The sequence below is a fragment of the Colossoma macropomum genome, unplaced genomic scaffold (genome assembly GCF_904425465.1).
Source record: "Colossoma macropomum unplaced genomic scaffold, Colossoma_macropomum, whole genome shotgun sequence".
Lineage (NCBI taxonomy): Eukaryota > Metazoa > Chordata > Actinopteri > Characiformes > Serrasalmidae > Colossoma > Colossoma macropomum.
The window spans coordinates 460,591-480,010 of NW_023494827.1; the positions used below are offsets into that span (position 1 = coordinate 460,591).

At 41.0% G+C, this 19,420-nt stretch overlaps 2 protein-coding genes and 1 pseudogene across 2 annotated transcripts; all 3 read left to right on the plus strand.

The window, feature by feature from the left end:
* The first annotated feature begins 1,034 nt into the window (after nucleotides 1-1,034).
* On the plus strand, nucleotides 1,035-5,503 carry LOC118800222 (tripartite motif-containing protein 16-like). Its single transcript, XM_036560415.1, has 6 exons — nucleotides 1,035-1,648; nucleotides 1,968-2,063; nucleotides 2,271-2,504; nucleotides 3,372-3,564; nucleotides 4,081-4,110; nucleotides 4,980-5,503. The coding sequence occupies exons 1-6, from the start codon at nucleotides 1,058-1,060 to the stop codon at nucleotides 5,501-5,503; spliced, it is 1,668 nt and encodes a 555-aa protein (XP_036416308.1). The 5' UTR covers nucleotides 1,035-1,057.
* Nucleotides 5,504-9,898: 4,395 nt separating this feature from the next.
* Nucleotides 9,899-15,628, plus strand: LOC118800219 (annotated as a pseudogene).
* A 2,299-nt stretch (nucleotides 15,629-17,927) lies between these two features.
* Nucleotides 17,928-19,413, plus strand: LOC118800223 (E3 ubiquitin/ISG15 ligase TRIM25-like; the record flags this gene model as incomplete). The annotated part of the gene is made up of 3 exons (XM_036560416.1): nucleotides 17,928-18,579; nucleotides 18,877-18,972; nucleotides 19,180-19,413. Coding segments are annotated over exons 1-3 (921 nt in total), but the record flags the coding sequence as incomplete, so codon positions are not given.
* Nucleotides 19,414-19,420: the final 7 nt, after the last annotated feature.

Here is a 19,420-nt window from a genome sequence, read left to right on the forward strand (position 1 = left end):
GATGAAGAATTGTTAACAATCTATACTATAATAACAGATCCTTATAAACAGCAACTGAATATTTATCTAATGTTTGGGAATGAAATGGAAGTTATGTTTGTATTGATAATTGGTACTATTTGAGTTATTGAAATAATTTACTCAGTATCAAATAATAATTATTCTGAATGGTAGAAACTCAGTCACTATATAGTTTGTAAATAATAATTATTATTATTATTTGATATTCATGAATCGCAAATGACGTAACTTGAAATATTAAGCGTGTACTTCATTTTAATTCACTTGGAGACTAAAAATAACCAATTATCAAGTTATTTTCAGTTCACAACACATTTAATTAGAAAGCTGTAGAAGAGGTCTGAACACACTGCATTAAATGTCTTTAGAATTACAGTGAATCAGAAGTAACACTGGCTGATCTGAAGACTTCTGTCCACTAACAGCCTAATTTCTTTTCTTCTATGTTCTTTATTGTAAAAGTCTGATTCTTTATTCATTTTGTTCTTGTTCTGTTATTGTTTTGCTACATGGTGTCGACCAGAGGAGGATGGTTTCTTGGTTTCCCTCAAGGTTTCTTCCTTTTGCTCTTAGGGAGGTTTTTTTCACTGTCGCCATGGTGATGCTCTTTTGGGACTTGGGCCCAAGTTTTCTGTACAGCTGCTTTGTGACAGCACTTGTTGTGAAAAACACTATATGAATAAATATTGAAGTGAACTGAAGATTTTTTCTTTATAAAATCAATGAGTTGAGCTTTTTGTTCTTATCTGTAACACATTTTCTCTGGAAAAGACAATTTAACAGTCCAATTTACCACAATAAAAGTGTTCAACTCAAAATGAAGTTCATTTTTGGGAGAAGAAGCTTTTATGCTCTATTCACTAATAACTGCATTGAGTTCTGTGTTAGAGTATCTATAGACATTAATCTTTTAGCTCTAAAATATACCTTTAGTTCTGCCCAATCAAATCCTTCCACACATAGACACTCCCACTCTGCTGCTCCTTCATTTCAGAGAAAGTAAAACTGCTCTGTCTCAGTCTGTGAGTGCAGGAAAATGGCAGAGGCCAGTATTTCAGTAGATCAGGACCAGTTCAGCTGTCCAGTCTGTCTGGATCTGCTGAAGGATCCAGTAACGACTCCCTGTGGACACTGTTATTGTATGGTGTGTATTAATGAACATTGGGATCAGGATGATCAGTGGGGGGTCTACAGCTGCCCCCAGTGCAGAGAGACCTTCACTCCAAGGCCTGTTCTACGCAGAAACAACATGCTGGCTGAAGTGGTGGAGAAACTGAAGAAGACAGAATTCCAAGCTGCTCCTCCTGCTCACTGTTACGCTGGACCTGGAGATGTGGAGTGTGATTTCTGCACTGGGAGAAAACGCAAAGCCATCAAGTCCTGTTTGGTGTGTCTGGCTTCTTATTGTGAAACTCATCTTAAACCTCACTATCAGTCTCCTGCCTTTAAGAAGCACAAGCTGGTCGAAGCCTCCAAACAGCTACAAGAGAAGATCTGCCCTCAACATAATGAAGTGATGAAGATCTACTGTCGTACTGACCAAAGCTGCATCTGCTATTTGTGTACGATGGATGAACACATAGGACACGTTATAGTAGCAGCTGTAGCAGCAAGACATCAAAAACAGGTGAGAAGTGGAAATATTTTAAAACCAATTCATGTTCTTTGTATTTCTGAACTAGAATCTGATGCTGTACTTAACTTCACAATTATAAAGCTGATGAGTTTCTGGATTAGTGATATTGAAAATAAATGTGTTTGGGTAGGAAAGCTTTAAATAAACCTGACATTACTTACTTTTACAAATCACAGTCAGCAAACTTTTTGACCGGCCAATACCCGTCTTCCAGCATTTTACACCTTTATAGTGCTCACATGTAGGAATAGAATGTGGAACTTTACAGCTGCTGTTAATATTAACCAGAATGCAAATTTCTAATTCTCAGAATCAGCTGAAGGAGATGCAGAGGAAATTCCAGCAGAGACTCCAGGAGAAAGAGAAGAAGCTGCAGGAGGTGAAACAGGCTGTGAAGACTCTTAAGGTGAGTAGTGAGCAGAGATCTGCTGGAGCAGCTGTTTCACAGCTCAGTCAGACTCTCCTCCAGTCAGACAGTGAGGAGTCCAGTGTTGGACACTTAGAGATCCTACACAGCCACAGTGTGGACAGTGAGTCATCTAGAGTCCCAGTGAGAGAGTGAATGATAGCTGGTGTGTAAATGGAGCTCCATCTTGTGTGTGTGTTGTAACAGAGCTCTGCACAGGCAGCAGTGGAGGACAGTGAGAGGATCTTTACTGAGCTGATCCGCTCCATTGAGAAAAAGCGCTCTGAGGTAACAGAGCTGATCAGAGCTCAGGAGGAGGCTGAACTGAGTGGAGCTGAAGAACTCCTGGAGCAACTGAAGCAGGAGATTGCTGATCTAAAGAGGAGAGACACTGAGCTGGAGCAGCTTTCACACACAGAGGATCACATCCATTTCCTCCAGGTAACCAGCACTGTCTGATCTACTGAAGGACCTGTTCCTCCTGTGTATTGTTTCTAAAGTAACTCTTAACTAAGGTTATATTAAAGAGGCTGTAAACTCAGTTGCAAACAGCAAATATTAAACATCTCAATAAATCAGAAGTTGTGACTTGATCATTATTAACCATTTGTATCTGTAAAAATGTATAATTCACTATAATTTAAAGAATTTGAAGTTAGAAAAATTGCTCTCTTTAATCAGAACTGTGGCACGAAAATGTACACAACCCTAAAACAGCAGGGTTAGTATTTTTAAGATATTCATAATGGCTATATAAATGTCTAATTGTTATGTTTTGTGTATCTATGCAGAATCTTTTGTTGTTTATTGAATAGCGACGATGTGAAGATGATGATGAAGTCTCTGCTGACACCGTCTTGCTTGTATAAGATGTTTATTACAAAGTAAAACAGTATCATATCAAGCACCATAAAGTACCTGAGAGGGGATCCATGCCAATTCTGAAGTGTCCCCTCCAGAACAGTATATCCAACTGCTTATATAGGGTGGTTGTTGGCGAAAAAGGGAACAGAACATATGGTCCTTTTTAAAATGATCTCATCCATCTGAAACTAAGAGAGGAAGGGAAAGGGGTCCATTCCCTATGGGGCCTCGACCCTTGGACCTTTGGACCAGGGGCCCCCTAACTTAAACATTCCATTTACTACGCTTTCAAAGAAGAATGCAATGTATCACAGTTTCAAACATTTTTCCAACCCCTATAAAAGTCGGTAGCCAACCACAAAACATAAGAAAACAAGGTGGCAGCCTCTTTAAGGCATTACAGTCCTGTACCTTTATCTCACTGCAGTCTGTGTCTCTCTGTAGAGTTTTCAGTCTCTCTGTTACTTTTCTGGATCTGAGGACTCACCCAGCATCACTGTCCATCACCATCTCTCATTTGATGGAGTGAGGAAATCTCTCTCTGATCTGAAAGAGAGACTAGAGGAATTCTGCAAGCAGGAATTCAGTAAAATCTCTCTGTACAGTGAAAGGAGTTCTGCTGATGAAGAACATGAGGGTGAATCTTTCCCTGCACAGAGTCTTTACAAGCACAGAAGGAGAATGAGTGAGTCATAAGAGTTTTTGATCTTATTGCTTCTCTCTACTTATGATACATTTTGATGCACTATAGTGTTTAGTATCTTAGTAAAGCCTAAAGGGTTTAAATGATTTTATTTTCCCTCTTCTACTCTTCTTCCTAATCAAAAATGAATGGGGGGATCAAAACTGGCTACACACACATCCATGTGTGTTGCCTAGATTGAAACACCTGAATGAAGAGATTTTTAAAAGAAATTGCTTGGCTTTGCAGAGATTTCTGAGCTGTCCCTGGGTTTCCCAGTCAGTGTGTCGGCCCTTCCCCAGGCTGGTGTTTATAAAATAGACAGAAAAATAGAAAAAGAATTTCTTGTTAACAGAGCTTTATGTTTCAAATATTTTATATCTCAAAGAACACAAAACACATAATAAACATTATCCCACTTTTTTGTTTTCTTCTCCACAGAGATACCACATCATATGGCTTTACACTCAGAGCTAAAGAGCAGAGAAGATTTTCTGCAGTGTGTGTGGAACACACTCACACACACACACACACACACACACACACAACTACAAAAACACACACAAAAACTTGTTTGTCTTATTGAAATATGAATATTGTATTTTTCGTTGTTAATGAGGAAGTAAAATAGGACGTTACAGAAATGTGAAAGGAAAGACACTGAATTTTACTGAAAATTTCACTGAAAAATAAAGTTTGGATTTACTTGATTTAAATTTACATATTGATTCCTTGTGAAGGAAATTTATAGCATCAATACAATTACTGTGGTATATTTTTCTTAATTTTGGCAGGGTTTTGTAGATGTATTCTATTCTTAAATTTTTTTTGGGGATTTTAACCCAATTATCTCCCCAATTTAGTCGTCACCAATTCCACCTGCTAGTTAGGACTCCCCCAATCACACGATGCTATCAATGCTAGGAGGGTGAAGGCTAACACAGGCTTCCTCCGAGACCTGTGAAAACAGCCACCGCTTCTTTTCAAACTGCCGCTCACGCAACATCACTGGACAGCCGAACGCGCTCGGAGGAAAGCGCCAACCGCCAGATCTGTTACATCAGCTAACAGACGCCTGCACTGACTAGCATTGCGTTAAGTGATGGGGGGGGAAGGAGGGGCCATCCTACCCACCCAGGTAGAGCGAGGCCAATTGTGCTCTCTTAGACTCCTGGCTACAGATGGCTGTAGCATCACCAGGGATCAAACTCACGATCTCCTGATGATAGGGCCAACGCTTAGACGGTTGCACCACTCGGGAGCCCGATGTATTCTTTTCTTGTGGAAAATATTTACAGATTTGAATTAAGAACATTTAAATAAACATTTTATTCAGTGTTCATAATTATTTTCTTCCTTTTCTTTGTTAGATTTTTGTCGGCTGACTCTGGATCCCAACACAGCAAATCTGTTCCTCAGACTGTCTGAGGAGAACAGAGTGGTGACGCTCAGTGGGAGATTCCAGCGTTTCTCTGATCACCCAGAGAGATTTAACTACAGGCAGCAGGTGTTGTGTAAGGAGAGTGTGAGTGGACGCTGTTACTGGGAGGTTGAGTGGAGCAGTGAGGGATGTGTGTACATATCAGTCTCATATAAAGGGATCAGCAGGAAAGGACGGGGTTATGAGTGTAAGTTTGGACACAACAGTCAGTCCTGGAGTCTGCAGTGTTCTCCCTCTCTCTCTTTCTATCACAACAACATTCAGACTGAGATCTCAGCCTCATCCTCCTCCAGAATAGGAGTGTATGTGGATCACAGTGCAGGAACTCTGTCCTTCTACAGCGTCTCTGACACAATGACCCTCCTACACACAGTCCACACCACATTCACTCAGCCTCTCTATGCTGGATTCAGGGTGACCTCAGGAACTGTGAGGTTGTGTGATCCAAAATGATGTGTATGTTGTGCTGTGTGGTTCCCTCATTGGAAGATAAGCAAGATAACAGTAATAATAATTAATCTCGACCAAGATGGCGGTGCGTGTGCATCACGAGGCTCAGCGTCTCATCAGTTTCAGCAATATAATGCATATGTACCTAACAATCTCCTGCGTTTTCTCTCGACTCACTCGTGCAAACTTCAGATACGACAGACAGACACTGCTTGATATTAATCATCGCTGCACAAACATCATTTTGGACCTTTCATTCCACTTCAACCAGCTACTCCGGAGCTGACCAGCACACCGAGACCAAACAAGCTATTCATACCGACCGGAAGAGCAGGTAAGCGTGGAGGTCTGTGTGCTAAGCTAAGGCTAAACCCACACCGGTGAGCGCTACCTAGCATCTTCCTCACCAATGTGCAGTCTCTGGCGAACAAGCTGGACGAATTAAAGATCTGGACCCTCACACAGAAAAGGCCAAAACTTGGCTAAGCAACGATGTTTCTAACAGCATGGTGGAACTAGAGGAGCGCACTCTCTTCAGAGCTGATAGGTCAGCTATAGCTCTGGGTAAGAGCCGCAGTGGTGTTGTTTGTATTTATGTAAACAAAGCATGGTGCACGGACGCTGTCGTTGTTGATACCCACTGCTCTGCTGACCTGGAGTTCCTGTTTATTAGACTCTTCAATCTTCCACGTGAGTTTACCTGCGTTGTTGCTGCTGCAGTTTATGTTCCCCAAGATGCTAATGCTAATGTGGCTGTGAAAGATCTTTGAGCTGCTGTGAGCAAACTGGGGACAAAAAGGGGACAAAAAAAATTGGATCATGTTTACACCAATGTGGCTAATGCCTACAAAGCCACACCCTCTCCCACCTGGGACAGTCTGAGCACCTCTCTTTGTTCCTGCTCCCCAAGTACACCCCAGTCATCAACAATGTGAAACCCACAACAACATCTGTGAAGATCTGGATGGAAGGGACCGACTCCTCTCTTTAGCAACAGTTTCAGCACACAGATTGGAGGCCTCCACAGACTCTCATACCAACATTGACATCTACACCAACTCTGTCCTGGATCATATCAACAGCTGTGAGAACAGAGTGACAACTCACACAATAATAAAAACCTTCCCTAATCAGAAGCCCTGGATGAACAGAGATGTTCACCTGCTGCTCAAACCCATCACTGTGTTCCTGTTTATGGCTCCATAATCAAGTTCGCGGATGACACCACGGTGATAGTGACAGTGAGACGGTCTACAAGGACTAGATGCAGCATCTGACAGCATGGTGTGATGACAGAAACTTAGCGCTCAACACCCAGAAAACCAAGGAGGTCATAGTGGACTTTAGGAGGGCCACGATCCAGGCACACTCCTTTATCTACACCAATGGTACTGAGGTAGAGCGCATGTCTGGCTTCAAGTTCCTTCGTATCCACATCTCGGATGATCTCAGCTGGTCCCTAAACTCCTCCATCATGGTCAAAAAGGCGCAACAGCGTTTTTACTTCCTACGGAGCCTTAGGAAAGCTCACCTGTGTCCTGGTATACTGGTGAACTTTTACCACTGTACCACTGAGAGCATACTCACAAATTGCATCTTAGTGTGGTATGGCTGCTGCTCCGCATCTGACCGCAAAGCGCTCCAGTGGGTGATGACAACTGCCCAATGCATCACAGGTGCCCAGTTACAGGGCAAGGAACATCATCAAGGACATTTCTCATCCTAACTATGGACCTTTTACCCTCCTCCCATCTGACAGGCATTACAGGAGCCTTCACTCCCGCGGCAGCAGGCTCAGATAGAGGTTCTTCCCTGAGGCTGTGACCCTGCTGAACTCCACACCGTCACTTTAACTGCATCTTTGCACTCACTGCACTGTATTGTACTTTATGTTCCTAGTATTATTGCACTATTCATATTTGTGGGTGGCACGGTGGCGCAGTGGGTAGCTCTGTCGCCTCACAGCAAGAATGGCCTGGGTTCGTATTCCCAGTCGGGCGACCAGAGTCATTTCTGTGTGGAGTCTGCATGTTCTCCTCTGGGTACTCCGGTTTCCTCCAACAGTCCAAAGACATGCAATCAGGTGAATTGGACATGCTAAATTGCCCTTAGGTGTGTGTGCGCGTGAATGCGTCTGTCTGTCTGTCTGTCTGTCTGTCTGCCTGCCCTGCGATGGACTGGCGACCTGTCCAGGGTGTTTCCTGCCTTCCGCCCGATGATAGCTGGGATAGGCTCCGGCACCCCACCGCGACCCAGAAGGATAAGCGGTTTAGATGATATGTGTATTCATATTTGCACAGTCTATTACTGCACTATTCATATTTGCACCAACAATTACTGTACAAATTTACCCTGTATACTTATCTTTACATAAGTTGCTCTCACGGTATATACTACAAACATTCACTCTGTATATATGTATATTATATTTATACTTGCATATTTATTTTTTTTCCACTCTTCCGTCCTTCTGCACTTTGTATGTAAGTAATACTGTGTTTTGTACTTCGGGTTGGTAACTGCATTGGCTCTGTACCTGTACTTTGCACAACGACAATAAAGTTTAATCTAATCAAATCTAATCTGATCTAAGATAAGCTAAGATAAGAATAATAACGATAATGGGAATAATAATAAAAATAATTAATTAAAAGAGGAAAAGAAGGGTTTGGACCTCATTGCCACAGTGAGTCAGAAGTAACACTGGCTCAGATAAAGACTTCTGTCCACAAACAGCCTCATTTCTTTTCTTCTATGTTCATTAGTGTAAATAAGTCTGATTCTTTATTCATTTTGTTCTTGTTGTGTTATTGTTTTGCTACACGGTGTCGACCAGAGGAGGATGGTTTCTTGGTTTCCCAAGGTTTCTTCTACTTGCTCTTAGGGAGGTTTTCTTCACTGTCGCCATGGCGACACTCTTTTGGGACTTGGACCCAGAGGATAATGAGAGTTTTTTAAGACACGACAGTCAGTCCTGGAGTCTGCGGTGTTCTCCCTCTCTCTCTTTCTATCACAACAACATTCAGACTGAGATCTCAGGCTTATCATCCTCCAGAATAGGAGTGTATGTGGATCACAGTGCAGGAACTCTGTCCTTCTACAGCGTCTCTGACACAATGACCCTCCTACACACAGTCCACACCACATTCACTCAGCCTCTCTATGCTGGATTCTGGGTTGATTGTCCTATTGAAGTTCATGTGAGAACTGTGGGGTTGTGTGATCTATAATGGTGCAAATGCTGTATATTGTGAGGGAATTTCCCTCAAGGTTCAGTTCTAAGACCAATATTGTTTAATATCTAAAGTAATGTCATTGCAACCTCTATTGTAGATTGCAAAGTACATTTATAGTCTAATGACACCATTCTGTACTGCTCAACTCACTATATTGGTGCTGTAGTGGAAAAACTGCAGTATTCTTTCAATGCTTTACAATTACTGTTTACTTATTTTACTGTTGTGTTTATTATTATATTCCTATTTGTTTTATTATTGATTGTTATTTATTTTTGAAATTAATTCAGTTTATTCAGATCTTTTCACAATCTGGACTCCAGAGACAGACTTTGAAACAGTGCTGTGCTGCCCCTTTGTGGTGATGTAGAGTAATGTATTATCACTCTTCTATAAAAGCCTGAACACTCATCATATCTGGAAGTTTTAAGAATATGAATATGATTTTCAGAACTTTTCACTCCACAGCTCTCCTTCCACGGAAGCGTCAAACTTTATTCAACAGTTATTTTCTTAATCATAGAAACACTTCCTGTTTATAAATCGTTGTCTTTCAGTACACCAAACTGACTAAATTAAATCTATAGTAACATCTCAAATGCAGTTTTCTGTACTTTTATAAACCAGATATATTTTTCCCTGCATGGACTGTGTCTCTGATCAAGTATAGTGACTGAAAATAACCAAACCTCATCCTCTTTGTAGCTGGACCCTCCTTAGACCAGTTTAAATTATTATGACTCCAATAAAGTTATTATCAGTTCAAACAACAGTTAAAGAAACAGATTCAAATTCATGTTAAATGTGTGAAGAGAAGTTTAATATTAGAAAACAGACAAAAGGTCCAAACACACTGAATTCAAACATTCAGAACTCATTCAGAGTAATCTGTCAGTGTATAAAATGTGCCTTTAATTATTATAGAATTAACAAATATAGTTTATAAGTGAACTTATAAAAACACTAAAAATTGTTTCACTAATAAGTTCTGAGTTAGAATATCTGTAGACATTGAGCTTTTAGTAAAAAATAATCATTCAGACTTCTCTGCCCAATCACAACCTCCCACATGTAGCCACTCCCACTCTGCTGCTCCCTCAGTTCAGAGGAAACAAAACTGACCTCTGAGAGCTGCTCTCTCTCAGCCTGTGAGTGCAGGAAAATGGCCGAGGCCAGTATTTCAGTAGATCAGGACCAGTTCAGCTGTCCAGTCTGTCTGGATCTGCTGAAGGATCCAGTGGCTATTCCCTGTGGACACAATTTCTGTATGGTGTGTATTAATGGCTTCTGGGATCAGGATGACCAGAGGGGGGTCTACAGCTGCCCCCAGTGCAGAGAGACCTTCACTCCAAGGCCTGTTCTACGCAGAAACAACATGCTGGCTGAAGTGGTGGAGAAACTGAAGAAGACAGAACTCCAAGCTGCTCCTTCTGCTCACTGTTACGCTGGACCTGGAGATGTGGAGTGTGATTTCTGCACTGGGAGAAAACGCAAAGCCATCAAGTCCTGTTTTATGTGTCAGGCCTCATTTTGTGAAACTCATCTTAAACCTCACCATAAAGTTCCTGTCTTGAAAAAACACAAGCTGGTCGAAGCCTCCAAACAGCTACAAGAGAAGATCTGCCCTCAACATGATAAACTGATCGAGATCTACTGTCGTACTGACCAGCAGTTTGTGTGTTATTTGTGTATGATGGATGAACACAAAAGCCACGATACAGTTGCAGCTGTAGCAGAAAGAAAAGACAAACAGGTGAGAAGCAGAAATCGTTTAGAGTCACTTCATGCTTGTTGTAATTCTAATCTAGAATCTCTTACATTTCTTAATTTCACAGTTATAGAGGCAATCAGTTTATGGGATGTTTGGTAGGAAAGTGTTAAATAAAACTTACCGTTAGCAACAAATGAGTCAAACCACTGAGTAAGGCTCTGACCAGCAAACACCCATCTCAAAGTATTTTTACCGCTTTATTTTGCTCACATGTAGAACTAGAGTGAACTTTAACTCTTCAGCTGCTGTTAATATGAACCAGAGTACAAATTCTTTCTCCTCAGAATCAGCTGAACGAGATGCAGAAGAAATCTCAGCAGAGACTCCAGGAGAAAGAGAAGAAGCTGCAGGAGGTGAAACAGGCTGTGAAGACTCTTAAGGTGAGTAGTGAGCAGAGATCTGCTGGAGCAGCTGTTTCACAGCTCAGTCAGACTCTCCTCCAGTCAGACAGTGAGGAGTCCAGTGTTGGACACTTAGAGATCCTACACAGCCACAATGTGGACAGTGAGTCATCTAGAGTCCCAGTGAGAGAGTGAATGATAGCTGGTGTGTAAATGGAGCTCCATCTTGTGTGTGTGTTGTAACAGAGCTCTGCACAGGCAGCAGTGGAGGACAGTGAGAGGATCTTTACTGAGCTGATCCGCTCCATTGAGAAAAAGCGCTCTGAGGTAACAGAGCTGATCAGAGCTCAGGAGGAGGCTGAACTGAGTGGAGCTGAAGAACTCCTGGAGCAACTGGAGCAGGAGATTGCTGATCTAAAGAGGAGACACACTGAGCTGGAGCAGCTTTCACACACAGAGGATCACATACATTTCCTCCAGGTAACCATCACTTCCTCCTGTGAGTAGATTCTAAATATATTGCAGCTGCGGGAAAAGGTTTGAAAATTAAATCAAATGGTATATTGATCCTGGTGTTGAATAATTGGCAACCCAAAGACTCACAGTCACAGCTATTTTACACGAACATTGGGAGTATTCTCCAGTGATATGAGTTTATAAGATTTGTTATGTGTCGAGAGATTATTTTATTACATGTTGTGTTTTGGATGTTTGTGTTTGGACACATTTTGGGTCAATTTCAGATTCTGGTGGGTTTTAAATAAACTTTGAACTGTCCGTTTTGTTTCAGTCTTAGACACAGCCGCTTGCCTGCTAAAGTTACTATTTCATTATGTTTAGTTTTTCATTAATATATTATTATAATTATTTATTGTTCATCATTGTTATTGTTTTATTAAATGGATAAACAGGCAAGTCAGTCACTCTGCTCAACACATTCTGACGGTGAGCAGTCGTTTTAGCTGAGAAATCTGTATTGTTTAACTACAATTTCATTTCGTAACAGACGTGAATATAAGAATCTTCATTTTTACAACTTTTATTCAATTTTCAGTATGAAAACAAAAATGAAATTATTTTACATGTATTTACACATGATTCTTACTCACTTCAGTGTTCTCCAACAAATGAAATTCATTTCATCAAATCAGTCTGTAAATTCGTTGTTTTGTATTGTTTACTTTTGTTTTTTGTTGTGCCCCCCAGTGTTTAACCCAAGTTGGTGCTCATGGATAGGAGTGTGGCAAAATCCAACCTTTTTCTGATTGGTGGGAAAAAAAGAAAACTTGATATCACCTTCTTCCAACACAGTCCCTCTGAACCTAAATGAAACAGAAGAAGCACAAAATTATTCTAATTGTTCTTAAGTTGTTTGTCAGTTTATGCAGCACCATATGTATAACAGCAAAAATGAATTAAATGAAAAGTTTTCAGGCCTTTAAGACATTTCTCTTGTACATTGTTCTCTCTCCATTGTGTTTCTCTCTCTGCAGAGTTTCCAGTCTCTCTGTGTCTCTTCTGGATCTGAGGACTCACCCAGCATCACTGTCCATCAACATCTCTCATTTGATGGAGTGAGGAAATCTCTCTCTGATCTGAAAGAGAGACTAGAGGAATTCTGCAGGCAGGAGTTCAGTAAAATCTCTACACATGGTAAGAGGAGCTTCCTGCTGTGAATCAGAATGATGAACATCTTTACTTGTTCAGAGTGAAAGTCAGACATAAGATTTCATCATTTACACACTAAAGATCTGCAACCTCAATTGCAAAAAAGTTGGGATGCTGTGTAAAATTTAAATAAATGTAAATAAAAACAGAATGTAATGATTTGCAAATCTCATAGACCCATATTTTATTATATAGAACATAGAACACATATTAGATGTTGAAATTGAGACATTTTACCATTTCATAAAAAACATTAACTCATTTAGAACTTGATGGCAGCAACGCATCTCAAAAAAAGTTGGGACAGGGCCGTGACTACCATTGTGTAGCATCCCCTCTTCTTTTAACAGCAGTCTCTGAATATCTGGGAAGTGAGGAGACTAATTGCTGGAGTTGTGGGAGAGAAATGCTGTCCCATTCTTGTCTGATGTAGGATTCTAGCTGCTCAACAGTCCTGGGTCTATTTTGCCAGATTTTTTGTTTCATGATGTGCCAAATGTTTTCTATTGGTGAAAAATCTGGACTGCAGGCAGGCCAGTTCAGCACCCGGACTCTTCTTCTGTGAAGCCATGCTGTTGTGATGGATGCAGTATGTGATTTAGTATTGTCTTGCTGAAATATGCAAGGCCTTTCATGAAAGAGACGCTGACTGGATGGAAGTTTATGCTGTTCTAAAACCTCTATATACTGTTCAGCACTGATAGTGCCTTTCCAGATGTGTAAGCTGCCCACGATATAGGCACTAATGCAACCACAGACCATCAGAGGTGCAGTTTTCCATTTTGCCTCAGTCCATTTTAAATGAGCTTTGGCCCAGAGAAAACGGCAGCATTTCTGGATCATGTTGACAAATGGCTTCTTCTTTGCATGATCCAGCTTTGACTTGCATTTGTGGATTGTGCAGCGAACTGTGTTCATAGACCATGATTTCTGGAAGTGTTGCTGAGCCCATGCAGTGATTTCCAGTACAGAATCATGCCTGTTTTTAATGCAGTGCCGCCTGAGGGTCTGAAGATCGCAAGCATCCAGTATTGACTGTCGGCCTTGTCTCTTGCATACAGGGATTTCTCCAGATTCTTTGAACCTTTTGATGATATTATGTACTGTAAGTGGTCTGATATCCAAAGTCTTCACTATTTTATGTTGAGAAACATTTTTCTGAAATTGTTCCACAATTTTTAGATGCAATTTTTTGCAGATTGGTGAACCTTTGCCCATCTTTGCTTCTGAGAGACTCTGTCTCTCTAAAATGTGCTTTTTATACCCAGTCATGTGAGTTAGTTGCTGTTTTTTATTAGTACCACTTATGTTTCCAGCCTTTTGTTGCCCTGTCCCAACTTTTTTAAGAAGCGTTGCTGCCATTAAGGTCTAATTGAATTAATATTTTTCATGAAATGCTAAAATGTGTCACTTTCCACATCTGATACGTGTTGTATGTTTTCTTGTGAATAAAATATGGGTCTATGAAATTTGCAAATCATTGCATTCTGTTTTTATTTACATTTATTTACATTTTACACAGCGTCCCAACTTTTTTGGAATTGGGGTTGTAATGTTTCTCTTTACTATGACCTTATAATGCACTTACAATTCTAAATATACTGAAAATTTAATATTTTTTTGTCATCAACCTACAAAAAATTGAGGAACTTAAACACACAGTAAATACTATGAAACTAATTTATGTATTTAAAAAGTGAGTAATAAAAAAGACCTTTAATGTAAAATAAAATAATACTTTAGTTTGATGGTTGACAATCAAGCAGCCTATTATTCCATTTATTTCATTGTTCTTTGAAAAAGTATTTGAGATTTTAAATCCTGTTCATAGTGTAAGAGATACATTTAAACAGTATATTTTGAGACTGAGAGAAAATGTAAGATTATACAGCATTTACACGTTTACATACGGTACATACAGTAAAGAGAGGGAGAATGAGAGAGAGAGAGAGAGAGAGAGAGAGAGAGAGAGACAGTGAGAGCTTATTCTGGTAAAAATGACTGAAAAAGTTCACCCTTATTACCTCAAAGTAGTTTGTTTTGTTTAGAAAATGTCCAACAGACACTTTTCAGCACTTTTCATTTTCTGTCTTTCTCCACAGTTTCGGCAGTTCAGATGATTTTACCCTCAAAAACCAGAGAAGATTTACTACAGTGTATGTACACAATACACACACACACACACACACACACACACACACACACACACACACACACTCACACAATGTCTTTTCTTCTTAAAATGAAAAAAATTCTGAAAACAAAACCATTAAATGATCATGCTGTTTTCCTCTTTGTTAGATTTCTGTCGGCTGACTCTGAATCCCAGCACAGTAAATTATAACCTCCAACTGTCTGAGAAGAACAGAGTGGTGAAGTACACCTTGAAGATACATGGTTACCCTGATCATCCCAAGAGATTTGACTACTGGCATCAGGTGCTGTGTAAGGAGAGTGTGAGTGGACGCTGTTACTGGGAGGTTGAGTTGAGAAGTACTGGTTATGAGCTGTACATCTCAGTCTCATATAAAGGGATCAGCAGGAAAGGACGGGGTTATGAGTGTAAGTTTGGACACAACAGTCAGTCCTGGAGTCTGGACTGTTCTCCCTCTCTCTCTTTCTATCATTCAGACTGAGATCTCAGCCTCATCACCCTCCAGAATAGGAGTGTATGTGGATCACAGTGCAGGAACTCTGTCCTTCTACAGCGTCTCTGACACAATGACCCTCCTACACACAGTCCACACCACATTCACTCAGCCGCTCTATGCTGGATTCTGGGTTGATGGTGATATTTGTGGTGGAACTGTGAGGTTGTGTGATCCAAAATGATGTGTATGTTGTATTTTGTGGGGACCTCGTTAAAAAGTTCCGACCCCTTTTGTAGGGTGGGTTTGGTAATCTGAGGTATTTGAGTCCTAAAGAAACTGAGATAATGAGTCTAAAGTCTTTTCAGTAACAGAGCTGAATGAAAATATCAGTGTAATGTAATGAACTGTACTTTGGAGAAAAGTGTAAAAATTCTGTATTCTAATCACACTGAGCTACAAACTCTCACAAACATGAATCCTGAAAGTGCTGTAATGAAATAAATGTGATCAGTGTATCTCAACAGCTGGTGTTCAAATTGTGTCCTTGTTTCCAGGTTCTACTCCAGCATCTTATAGTGAGTCTCACTGCAGCTAGATTTCCATGGACTTTATAAAAAATGTCCCTGTGCTTACCTGCCAACAAAATGTTTTATAATTGTGGCATGCGCCCGGCCCCCGGGCCCCGACGATGACGGCTGCGAGAGCCGGCAGGAAGGCGGGGCCCGAACACACAGCGGCAACGAACCTTGGCGAGGACAGCAGGGAGAGAGCCGCGAGTGTGGAGGGGGCGAGCTCTCCTTCCCTCTCGGCTCAGGTGTTCACGCTGCCCTTAATGAGAGGCAGCTGATGCTGATTTGACTGGCAGCGCGAGCGCCTTTTAAAAGAGCTGAGAGGGAACAGGGTAACAGAGAGGAGGCCCGGCAGTGGCAGTGGCAGTGGTAGTGGTAGTAGTGACTGAAGAGCTGAAAAGCTTGAAGAAGACTAAAAAGTCTAGCTAGCTTAAGCCGCTGAAAAGTGGCCAGCATAGTTTGAGCTGTTTGCCGTTTGTTCATTTGCTTTGTGTGTTTTTGTTAATAAATATGGCTGCTGCAGCACTGCCTTCAGCATCCTCCTTGAGCCTGGGGTAGCATATGCTGTACTACAATAATATTTTATGTTTTATAAAAATGTTCTACGTAAAGATACCATTTAATGCAAGAAACTCATGAAAACATTTTGTTTTAGTGAATAAAAATTTGCTTTCCATTTAAGTTCTCATTTATACAGTAAATTTGTGCAATAATTTTTCCAGTTTAGAAGCTTCAATGCGTTAGATACTTGTGTGATGAACTTAACTAATTGGTCTCTTTGAAAAACATTAAAGTGTTTGTGTCTAAAGCTTTCAGCTTGTTGGAGATGCTACACTATTGCATGGATCAGTAAAGTGGAAGTGAAAAGGCTCTAATTCAGCTTAACTCATCATCTCTGGTCAGTTTTCTACCAGGACGTTTAGCTCTGCATGTCTCAGATGGTGGTCCTCTTTGTGATCTTGTGGGTAGCTGCTCTCTCTTTGCACCTGGTGAAACAGGGGATTATTCAGATTGATGGTCTCATCTTCATGCTTGGTGGTGCTGCTCTCGTCCCCCTCCTCAGCCAACAGCGTGTCTCAGTGGCATTTGGAGATTGTTCTTTGAGTTCCAGCCGCTGGTTTCCCTCCAGCCAACAACGTTCTGGATAAAACCTAGGAATCCACAAATCCATCAAGGAGAACCAGGGCAAGATTCTACATCAGGTCAAATAAGAGGAAGATGCATGTTTCACTGGATTCTTTTACATAAGAACTAAAAGACTCTTTATCTCCTACAATCTGGACTCCAGAGACGGACTTTGACACAGTGCTGTGCTGCCCCTTTGTGGTGATGTAGAGTAATGCATTATCACTCTGCTATAAAGAATGAACAGTCATCCCCCCCATCTCTGGAACTTTATCAGTGTATAAAAAAAAATTTTAGAATGGAATTTTTCACCTCATGCATTTGCCTTACAGTTTAAAGCTTCTGTTTAATAGAACTGTAAGTGGAGGTAAAAGAGATGCAGTACTACTGCAGCTCTACTTCCACTGAAGCATCAAACTTCATTCATCCGTTATTTTCTTAATCATAGAAACAAATGCTGCTGTTGATAAATCTCGTACTTTAAGTAGCCAAACATAATAGACTGACTGAATTAAACCAACAGTATTATCACAAAAGCAGTTTTCTGTAGTTTTCTGTTCCAGATGTCATTCGGTTCACTGAATGGATTGTGTGGTGTTTGATGATGTACAGAGACTGAAAATTAACCAAACCTCATCACATTTGTACCTGGATCCCACTGAGACCAGTTAAAATTTTTATGACTCCAATAAAGTTATTGTCAGTTCAAACAACAGTTAAAGAAACAGATTCAAATTCATGTTAAATGTGTGAAAAGAAGAATTTTAATATTAGAAAACAACACAAAAGGTTCAAACACACTGGATTCAATTAGACTTACAAACATTCAGAACTCAGTCAGAGTAATTTGTCAGTATATAAAATGTGCCAGTTTAGCTTTTTAACTTTCTACTCATTCAAACTGGAGCAACACCGACTTTAATTATAATAGAATTAACATGTAACTTCATAAGTGAACTGTCTGCTCCACTGTATAGACTATTTTGGTCTAACAATCGTTTCATTAATAAGTTCTGAGTTAGAACATCTGTAGACATTGAGCTTGTAATGAAAAAAATAATCATTCAGAGTTCTGACCAATCAAATCCTTCCACACGTAGCCACTCCCACTCTGCTGCTCCTTCATTTCAGAGAAAACGAAACTGATCTCAGAGAGCTGCTCTCTCACAGCCTGTGAGGGCAGGAAAATGGCCGAGGCCAGTATTTCAGTAGATCAGGACCAGTTCAGCTGTCCAGTCTGTCTGGATCTGCTGAAGGATCCAGTGTCTATTCACTGTGGACACAGTTTCTGTATGGTGTGTATTAATGGCTGCTGGAATCAGGATGACCAGAGGGGGGTCTACAGCTGCCCCCAGTGCAGAGAGACTTACACTCCAAGGCCTGTTCTACGCAGAAACAACATGCTGGCTGAAGTGGTGGAGAAACTGAAGAAGACAGAACTCCAAGCTGCTCCTCCTGCTCACTGTTACGCTGGACCTGGAGATGTGGAGTGTGATTTCTGCACTGGGAGAAAACGCAAAGCCATCAAGTCCTGTTTGGTGTGTCTGGCTTCTTATTGTGAAACTCATCTTAAACCTCACTATCAGTCTCCTGCCTTTAAGAATCACAAGCTGGTCGAAGCCTCCAAACAGCTACAAGAGAAGATCTGCCCTCAACATGATAAACTGATTGAGATCTACTGCCGTACTGACCGGCAGTTTGTCTGTTATTTGTGTACGATGGATGAACACATGGGACACAGTACAGTTGCAGCTGTAGCAGAAAGAAAAGAGAAACAGGTGAGAAGTTTGAAATTCTGATCTAGAATCTGATTCTTTACTGAATCACACACTTTATACAGGTGATCTGTTTATGGGATGATATTGAAAATGTAGGTGATTTTGGTAGGAAAGTGTTGAACCTGACGTTACTTTTTGTTTGCAACAAACTAGTCAAACAGGTCAGCAAACCTGACCAGCCAACGCCCGTCTTCCAGCATATTTACAACCTTATTGAGCTCACGTGTAGAACTAGAGTGAACTTTGACTCTTCAGCCGCTGTTAATATAAACCAGAATACAAATTCTTTCTCCTCAGAATCAGCTGAAGGAGATGCAGAGGAAATCTCAGCAGAGACTCCAGGAGAAAGAGAAGAAGCTGCAGGAGGTGAAACAGGCTGTGAAGACTCTTAAGGTGAGTAGTGAGCAGAGATCTGCTGGAGCAGCTGTTTCACAGCTCAGTCAGACTCTCCTCCAGTCAGACAGTGAGGAGTCCAGTGTTGGACACTTAGAGATCCTACACAGCCACAATGTGGACAGTGAGTCATCTAGAGTCCCAGTGAGAGAGTGAATGATAGCTGGTGTGTAAATGGAGCTCCATCTTGTGTGTGTGTTGTAACAGAGCTCTGCACAGGCAGCAGTGGAGGACAGTGAGAGGATCTTTACTGAGCTGATCGGCTCCATTGAGAAAAAGCGCTCTGAGGTAACAGAGCTGATCAGAGCTCAGGAGGAGGCTGAACTGAGTGGAGCTGAAGAACTCCTGGAGCAACTGGAGCAGGAGATTGCTGATCTAAAGAGGAGAGACACTGAGCTGGAGCAGCTTTCACACACAGAGGATCACATCCATTTCCTCCAGGTAACCA